Source organism: Mus pahari, unplaced genomic scaffold (assembly GCF_900095145.1).
Source record: "Mus pahari unplaced genomic scaffold, PAHARI_EIJ_v1.1 scaffold_9860_1, whole genome shotgun sequence".
NCBI lineage: Eukaryota > Metazoa > Chordata > Mammalia > Rodentia > Muridae > Mus > Mus pahari.
Genome location: NW_018393805.1, coordinates 12,015 through 22,057, shown reverse-complemented (window position 1 = coordinate 22,057; position 10,043 = coordinate 12,015). Strand labels below are relative to the sequence as shown.

The window sequence follows — 10,043 nt, the reverse complement described above, 5'->3', positions numbered from 1 at the left end:
TATATATATATATATATATATATATATATATATATATATAGTATTTCTTCTATTTTCAGAATTACTTAGTTTCCTGTTGTTCTTTTTGCATTTTAGTAAGAAATCTTTTATTGTTAGTTTTTGCATGTACTTGATTTATTTTTTTTTATTATTCAGATATGCATAAGTGACACTACTAGGTTGTCCCATAAATGTTTTTGCTTTCCCTTATGAATGGTTATTAATTTTTGTTCTAGTGTGTTATTTAATAATCAAAATTCAATGAGTTCACTCCCTGCCCCATATCTGAAATCAGTCATGACTCACAATAGCAAACACAGGTATTTGTATCCATCAAGTTGGATATAGATCTCACTCACCTCAGAAGTGCTATTTCTTCAACTGTTTCCTCCAGTGTAAGTACTCATTTAAAATATGTCAATCTGGAGCAATTAATGGGAGGAAGTGGAAGAAGATGAACATGCTCAAAATGTGTGACATACTTTATTAGAAATATATATATGAAAGTTCTCACTATGTGCAATGAATATAAGACAATTAAGTTATCTAATCATGGACCTACCAAGATGGTTCAGTGGGTAAAGTGTCTTGTTTCCAAGCCCTTTGATTCTTGGAACCCACATGGTAGAAGGAAAGAACTGATACCACAAGTTGCCTTCTGACCACCACATGTTGAATATAGCATGCACAAAAAGATCTACCCCTCCACAAAAGTACATAAACAATTTAAAATATATCTTACTATGAAGATGATCATATTTTCTTTTCTCCATTTGCAGTCTTCCTTCTCTTGCTTCTTCATATTCTATCTTTCTCTTTGATTGATGAGACATAGTCTCTATGTGTAGCCCAAGATCATCTGAAATTTATTATAGCCTAGAATGGCCTAAAGTTCATTGCAATCTTCATGTTTCAGCATTCCAATATACTGGGTTATGGTCTGAGTCACCACACCAGGCCTGAGAGTGATATAATCATTTCAAATTCCACTAAATCAGCTGTATAATATTTTTTAACATTTTTTTACATTGAATGTAGAATTTTATATAAATTGGCATGTTTCTATTTCCTTCATCTACAGGTAGAATGTCATCCTTATCTCAATCAGGGAAAACTTCTGGATTTCTGCAGGTCAAAAGACATTGTTCTCGTTGCTTACAGTGCTCTGGGAAGCCATCGTGAAAAAACATGGTAATATGGACAGTGAGAGTCAAACAGAAGGAAAACATTGTTCAATAAATTTCTTATCATTTATTATAGTTTTTTTCTGAAATGAACTGGAAGCATGGAGAAATATCATTTGGGGGAGAATAAAAACCACAATGGCTTTATAATTCCACACATTGGAAACCCTGGCCTGAATATCAACCTAGCTATGCATTAGACGTCTTCAGACAAATCAAAAAGTTAGGAAAAGCAATTTAACACTTCTACCTCTCTTCCAGGGTTGATCAGAGCTCTCCTGTTCTTTTGGATGATCCAGTTCTTGGGTCAATTGCAAAAAAGTACAAGCGAACTCCTGCACTGATTGCCCTTCGTTACCAGCTGCAACGTGGGGTTGTGGTCCTCGCCAAGAGTTTCACTGAGAAGAGGATAAAAGAGAATATGCAGGTGATGAATTGCTGCAGGTGTATATTTTATATTTCCTGTGCATACTCATATTTTATTTATATTCAGAGTTTTAATCACTTTGAATGCAGTTTATATCAACTCTTTTTCACATCTTCACTCTTTTAAGGTAAATGTCTGCTCATTGCAAATAAGGAATCAAGTATTCCATTAATACTAGTAGTGCTAACATCAATCCACACCTATTTATTGGCTCTTTATGAAAAGTCACTAATTTAGCTTATTGGTTTATGGTTAGGGATTCCTGTGCGATGGTCTGATCCCAGTCAGGCTATTCTCTTCTTGGTCATTCTCTGTCTTGTTCTCCAGTGAAGAGGCTCGCACATATGATGAGCTGTGTGGTGTCCATTCCAGGATAGACCTAACAACCCTTACTGGAGCTAGTCTCTTCTCCGTTATCATTGTGCTGGCCAGTTCCCTCACATTACACAATCACCAAGTAATTTCTGAATTCTCTGTAATATTTTCATGTGTACACTTATATCAGGTACATCATTCCATCTCATAATACAACTGTGACTCAAGACATGTGGCTACAATTCTTCCACATCCAAATGTGGACACTGCTACATTCATTAAATACAGAATGAAATTCGGAAGACACAAAAAAGAAGAGATGTTCTTGTACTCTATCTCTTTCATTTTTTTTTTTCATTCTGTAAGTTCACTGCTCTTACATTCCGTTTTTGCTAAGATACCTCATTCCACAATGTACCATTTCCCCATTACTTTAAATTAAATATTATTGTGAATATGGGTTCCTTTACTACATATTCAGATTCTTCCTGTCTTCTTTTTTCCTTTCTTTCCCTCACTCCCTATCTTCTCTCTTTCTCTCTTTCTCTTTCTCTTTCTCTTTCTCTTTCTCTTTCTCTTTCTCTTTCTCTTTCTCTTTCTCTTTCTCTTTCTCTTTCTCTTTCTCTTTCTTTCTTCCTCCCTCCCTCCCTCCCTCCATCCCTCCCTCTCTCCCTTTCTTTCTTTCTTTCTTTCTTTCTTTCTTTCTTTCTTTCTTTCTTTCTTTCTTTCTTTCTTTCTTTCTTTCTTTCTTGACAGGTGTTAACTCTCGTGCATGAAACACAGCCAAATTCTTCTCCATTACCTTAAAAAAAAAATCACACTCTGGTTTTGCCAGATTCTTAAGTTTAACCAGAAATACTGTTCATCATTTCTTTTTTTTTCAAAGATTTATTTATTTATTATATGTAAGTACACTGTAGCTGTCTTCAGGCACTCCAGAAGAGGGCGTCAGATCTTGTTACAGATGGTTATGAGTCACCATGTGGTTGCTGGGATTTGAACTCCAGACCTTTGGAAGAGCAGCCGGGTGCTCTTACCCACTGAGCCATCTCACCAGCCCTGTTCATCATTTCTTATATTGACTAAAACAAAATTTTATAATTTAAAAATGGATGAGAATTTTGTTATCAATGAACCTATTTCTAAACTTATTTTTTACATTGATTAATGTATTTCCTTTTAGGGGTGAATCCACCTTCGAGATGTCCTAACTCTCATTTTTATACAAACCTATATAGGTCTTTGTCATTTTATATGGATTAATCTGTTATAGGAATTTTCAATCGGTTTGCTAATTTCTCCTCAGAGGATTTAAGTATTTTTTTTTGACAAAATTGATATTGCATTGAACTTATTAATTATTGTACAGACTGTGGCTGTTTGACAGTTTTGAGAGGTTTAATCAATCAATCATCATCATCAAATTTTTCTATTCTTTAAGTGTTTTTCTGTATGAGTTGCTAACTTCTATAAGTTTCAAACAAAAGAATTTGTATTTTTTCTGTTCTCTCCTATTGAGTCAGAGAAAACATATTTTTATTGATAGCTTTCTCTTATTTCATTAGCTGCCAAATGTGCAAAAATTATAAAGAAATTTTGAAAGAAGGGTCTGTTACTTAACATGATTGATGTCAAGGTAGTTTAACCATCTTTTTCTCAGTGTTAGGACTAAGAGAACCTTTGGTTTCATGAGCCCATTTGTTTCCATTTTTGAATAATAGGAGACAATCATGTTGATTGAGTTAGCCTCATTTTTTAAAGGACAATTTTCTTCATGGCACGTCTTTGTTCTTTGAAAATTAGTTATTAATTGTTTTCAGAGCTATACACATAGCTATACACATAGATCAGAGCATTATTTATCCATCTTAAGAGAGGACCGAACCCAGAGCCTTGGGCTTTCTAGTCAAACACCCTACCACCAAGCTAAATCCCCAACCCCTAGTTATTAATATTTACAGGAGTCTTACTTTGAATTGCATTAAGATGACATTTCTATATTCTGGTTGCACAAGTTTTAGGCATAGAATAAAACTGTGTTGATGAGACGACTTACTCGGTGTCCGCCACTACTTCTTGCTATTACAGTCTTTCTGCTTGCCTTCCCCATAGATTCCTGGGGCCTGAGGGGATTAATGAAGATGCTCTCAAATAGGTCTAAATGTTCCCAAGTGTTTCACTGTATTCACACTGTAGAATTATGGGTCACCACATTAATTTGCATCAACTTCATTAAGCCTCTCTTAAGATAGATAAATAATGCTTTGATCTATGTGTATAGAGATATAACATTAGGAATCATTTTATTGCCATATTCAAGCCACAAGAGGACTGAAGTTCATATAAATTCACAGAGACTGTCAAAGCATGAAAACAAACTTCACAGGTTTAGACAAGAAAAAAAAATCAGAATAAAAATGAGGAAGTAGATGAAGAATCCCACCTCTAAACAATCAGAAGCTATTTGCCACTGAAACCGGATGGAGAGAATCTGTTTGCTTCCAGGAATATCAACTATACATCAGGATAGGCTCCACTCCCAGGAATAATTGACCAACACAAAATGAATTCTACATTTTTTTTTCCTGAGATTTTATTTTTATTTTTTCTCATTAAATTTTATTTTATTTATTTATTTATTTATTATTATTATTATTTTTTGAGACAGGGTTTCTCTGTATAGCCCTGTTTCTTATTTATTTATTTATTTATTTTAGAGATGAAATTGGGTAGGTAGGGAGGTGAGAGGAATTTGAAAAACATCAGGAAAGGGGAAAATTATTCAAAAACATTGTAGGAAATATTTTTAAATTAAAATAAAGAAAAAATTTTATCAGTGGCAACTACTGAATTATGTTAAACATTTAACTACTGTGCTTTGTTTTAAACCTATGAAAAACATGATTAAGGTCATGTTTAGAATTATAGTGGGTTTCTTCCTTCCTAAGCTTACTTATTAATATCTTTGTATATGAGACTGTTCATTTTAATTCAGGAATTAGTTTCTAGAATTCTCATTCTCTCTCTCTCTCTCTCTCTCTCTCTCTCTCTCTCTCTCCTTTCTTTTTTATTTTTACTTATTTTATTTATTTACATTTCAAATATTGTCCCCCTTCCCAGCCCCACCTTGACGAGACTCCCCACCCCCCTTGCCTAGCCCCTTCACCTCTAAGAAGGTGCTTCCCTACCCATCCACCCAATCCATCTCACCTCTCTAGCATCCCTTTTATCTGGGGCATCAAGCCTTCACAGAACCAAGTGCATCCCCTCCAATTGATGTGAGATAAGTCAGTGCTCTGCTACACATGTATCAGGATCCACAGACCCTACCCATATATACTCTTTGGTAGGTGGCTTAGACCCTTGGAGCTCCCAGGGGTCCAGGTTAGTTGATATTGTTGTTCGTCCTATGCTGTGGAAATCTACTTCAGCTCTATCTGTGCTTCCTTTAACTCTTCCATTGAGGTCTGTGGCCTCAGTTCAATGGCTGACTGTAAGTATGTGTATCTATCTCAATCAGGTGCTCGCAGAGTCTCTCAAAGGACAGTCATATCAGGCTCCTGTCAGCAAGTTCTTCTTGGCATCAACAATAGTGTCTGGGTTTGGTGTCTATGGATGAGATGGACCCCAAGGTGGGGTGGTCTCTGGATGGCCTTTCCTTCGGTCTCTGCTCCACCTTTTGTCTCTGCATTTCCCTTAGACAGGAACAATCCTGGGTTAAAAAATTTGAGATTGGTGGGTGGTCCCTGACCCCACCCCTTTAATGGGGGCCACGTCTATCTACTGAAGACTAACTTTTTTTACTTTGTGTATATTTTGGTTATTAGCCCTCTATCACATGTAGGGCTAGTAAAGATTTTTTCCCAAAGGGTAGGTTGTCATTTTGCCATATTGACAGTTTTCTTTGACTTACAAATCTTCATTTTCATGAGGTCCCAGTTTTCAATCATTGATCTTAAAACCTGAGCCGTGAGTATTATATTCAGGAAAACTTGCCTTGTGCCATTGTGTTCAATACTAGTTACCACTTTCTCTCCTGATAGATTCAGTGTATCTGGTTTTATGTGGAGGTCCTTGATTCACTTGCAGTTGAAATTTGTACAAGGAGCTAAGTATGGGTCAATTTGGATTTTTCTACAGGTAGACCAGCACCATTTGTTGAAGATGCTTTCTTTTCTTCATTGTATGGTTTTTGTCTTTGTCAAATTTCAATTGTCCATAGTTGTGTGGATTTATTTCTGGATCTTCAGTTCTATTGAATTAATCAACCTGTTTGTCTCTGTACCAATACAATGTGATTTTTAACACTATTGCTCCATAGTACAGCTTGAGGTCATGGATGGTGATTCTCCTAGAAGTTCTTTTAATGTTGAGAATTGTTTTTACTGTCCCAGGGTTTTTGTCTTTCCCGATGAAGTTGAGAATTTCTCTTTCTCTCTCTGAGAATAATATAATTGAAATTTTGATGGGAATTGCATTGGATCTATAAATTGCTTTTAGAAAGGTGGTGATGTTCACTATGCTAATCCTACTGATCCATTACCATAGAAGATCTTTCCATCTTCTGAAGTCTTCTTCAATTTCTTTCTTCCGAGACTTGAAGTTCTTGTCATACAGAGCTTTCACTTGTGTGGTTAGAGCTGCACCAAGGTACTTTATATTATTTGTGACTATTGTGAAGGATGATGTTTTCCTAATTTCTTTTTCAGCCTGTTTATCCTCTGTAGAGAGGAAGACTCCGTCTTTATATGGTATTCATCACTTAAATGCTTTGATGAATATGTGTTTATGTTCTTGAATATATTAGACAGTTTATCTGTACCATTTAGTATGATGCATTTGTAATAGACAGACTGGCAAATATGCTGTATAAATATAATAATCAAGGGTTTTTTTTTTTTTTGTATGATAGGTGTTTGAATTTCAGTTGACTTCAGAGGACATGAAAGTCCTAGATGGCCTGAATAAAAATATCCGATACATAAGTGGTTCTAGGTAAATAACTTCTTTTTATTAAATTAATTTTTATTAATTATTTATTTTATTTATTTACATCCCAAATGTTGCCCCCTTCCTGGTCCCTGCTCAAAGAGTTCTTTCTCCCCACTAGCCTCTCTAATACTCTGAGAAAGTGGCACCTTATACTCCCACCCTAGGCCATCAAGTCTCTACAGGAAGAGCCATATCCTCTCCCATTGAGGCCAGACAATGCCCTCCTCTGCTACATCATGCTGGGTGCTTTGGATCAGCTAGTATATGTTCTTTGATTGGTAACTTAGTCCTGGGAATTCCAAGGGGTCTAGGTTATTTGTCACTGTTTGTCTTCCTATGGGGTTGTAACCCCTTCTGTTCCTTAAATCCTTCCCCAAACTTTCCCACTGTGATCCCAACCTCCATCCAATACTTTGCTGTGAGTATCTGCATCTGTCTGCACTAGCTGCTGGATACATCCTCTCAAAGGACAGCTTTGCTAATCTCCCGTCTGCAAGTATAACACAACAACAGTAATAGTGTTAGAGTTTGGTGCTTGTCCATGGGATGGATCCCAAGATGGGCTGGTTACTGGTAGCCTATTCCTTCACTCTCTGGCCACTATTGTCCCTGCATTTCTTTTCATGGAACAATTTTGGGACAAAAGCTTTGTAGGTGGGTTTGTGTCCCCATCCCTCCACTGGTGTCCTGTCTGACTACTGGAGGTGGTCACTTCAGGTTCCATATCCACACTGTTGGGCATTTCAGGCTAAGATCACCCACACTTAGCCTTGGAGGGTTCCCCATGCCAGTTTTCTGGGATTTCCTTGAGGTTCCTCCCAACCCCCACTCCAGCAGCTACATATTTTCATTCATGCTCCTGGACTTTAGTAAACATATTTTACTCCAACATTTTTCCTGAGCTGAATATAATGTAAGTATTAGTAGTTTCCTTAATTTAAAGAAGAAATCCAGAAGCAACATTAATCAGAAAAGAGACAAAAGCTTTAGCGGCTATTTCTATTCTCCTGTGGATTCTGTCCTCTGTGACCTGAGCATGAGGTATAGAGCCTGGTTCAGGCTGACACCCTGAACTTACTGCTCTCCTCCTGTGTTATGGAAAGTTTTGGGTCATTAGTGGTGAAGGATGAAGGATGAAGGATGAAGGATGAAGGCTGAAGGATGAAGGATGAAGGATGAAGGATGTTGAAACATTTTGAATTTCAACATCATGTCGTGTGCCCTATCACCTGTTTAATCCCTAAGTATTGTAAATGTGTGAATATACATCCTGTGGACTGTGATATTTCCTCCTGGTGATATTTTACATTTAGCTCAGGCAATTTCATGTTTGCAATGGACTGAAAGCTATACTTTGTTTATATTGCACCCCCCCCCCCAGGCCAAATCACTTTGTTTGTGATTAGAATAACTGACTTAATGAATTCTGTAGTTCATTTGATATTGGTTTTCTAGAATACCAAGATCTCAATGCTGAAGATTAAGAAGGTATAGAGAATAAGATTCTATAAGAATAAGATTACACAGCACTATAACATGGAGAAGCCAGACTCACCTGATGAAGAACTTGTAGGCAACAAGAAATTTTACTCTTCCTTGATTCTCCTTGTATTTTATATATTTGAGGCAGAAAAAGAATATGTAATATATATACTTTTATATATAAATGATATATATATATTCTATATATATTATATAGAATATCATTATATCTATATAATAATATACACACATGTAAAATTAATGAAGAAAGAATGTAATATATATCTTGTCCTTTTGGAAAATTATTTCTAAAAGTACATAAGTATGAGAATTTATGAAAGTTGAGAAGCTTAATGAATAGCATTTCATCTTATACACTCATCTTCCAGTTATAGATTGTGTGTCACCTTGTATAATATTGCATGTATGTATGTGTGTGAGTGAATGAGTGTGCATGAGTCTAACATTGTATCCATCTGGTGGTCAGAGGTCAAACTTGGGTGTCTTCTTCACCTTCCACCTTGTTTAGGGCAGAACATTTTGTTTCCATTGTGTGTTCCAGGCTGCCTGTGGGTTTTCAGGAAAATACCTGTCTCAACTTTCCATTCCACGATGGAAAACTATTACAGAGGCATGCATGTTACTATGCCCAGGTTCACGTGGGTTCTGAGGATCCAAATTCATGTTACATATTTATAACAAAAGCATGTTTTTCTACTCAACCATGTCTCCAGCCCATTTTTTCTACTTTTGAATTACATCTAGTGTAATGGTTATAGTTGACAGCTAGCAAGTAATTGATAAATTAGTAAAATGAAATGGAAATGATACCATTCATCTATATCTGTCTGAAGAGTTTTTTAGTAATGAATGTGTTACTTAGATTCTTTTTTTCAAACTAAGGTAATGAGTTTCTATTTTCATTAAGAAATTGTAATTAAGAGAACTGACTACCTTTATTTGGATAGATGTGCATTTAACTGTTTATTTTCTACGTAAGTCCCAGGAAGGCATCATGATGTGAATTTAGTTTTTGTTCAATTGTTTATACAATAATACTTAAGGTAGACAGTCTGCATTTTTAGAAAATAATTTGTTTATTTTCACACATAACAATTTCAAAATAGTCACTAAAAACTAATATAATTTACTTGTCTTTCTAGCTTTAAGGACCACCCTGATTTTCCATTTTCGGACGAATACTAACAGGAGGTCAATTTTGTGCCTTGTGCCAGATGTCACTGCATTGGAAGAGTATATAGGAAGGGTGTTCCCAAAATGTGATGATTGCATATCACCCTAATTCAAGCTTCTGAGCAATCCTGGCTCTGCTGAATCTGCAATCTTACGCAAGAAAGCAAAAACTGTGTGTAATTCCCCTTTCTAAGAAATAAAAGAATCATTTTTCTTTAGCGTTTATCTATGCCAGTTTATATAATTCATATATTTCAATTTATCCTGAGTCATTTATATCCTGGAAGGATTTGCTTAGAAATGTGTGTGTAGGCATTGAAATAATAAAAGACATTTTACTAATGTATCTGATATAATAGTAAACAGAATAATCATCCTCTGGGAAGTAGCATTAGTAAGTATTTATTAATATTTTTTCTTTAATATTTCAAGAATAAGGAAGCATATCA

At 35.7% G+C, this 10,043-nt stretch overlaps 1 protein-coding gene across 2 annotated transcripts in view; it reads left to right on the top strand.

Annotated features, from left to right (window-relative positions):
- LOC110315750 (estradiol 17 beta-dehydrogenase 5) overlaps nt 1–9,819 on the top strand; it is a 17,155-nt gene extending 7,336 nt beyond the window's left edge. For both annotated transcript variants that reach the window (XM_021189729.1, XM_029534772.1), the window contains exons 6-9: nt 1,082–1,191; nt 1,446–1,611; nt 6,839–6,921; nt 9,564–9,819. In XM_021189729.1, coding sequence (XP_021045388.1) covers nt 1,082–1,191; nt 1,446–1,611; nt 6,839–6,921; nt 9,564–9,606 — 402 coding nt within the window. In that variant the 3' untranslated portion in view covers nt 9,607–9,819. The remainder of the gene's footprint in view (nt 1–1,081; nt 1,192–1,445; nt 1,612–6,838; nt 6,922–9,563) is intronic.
- Nucleotides 9,820–10,043: the final 224 nt, after the last annotated feature.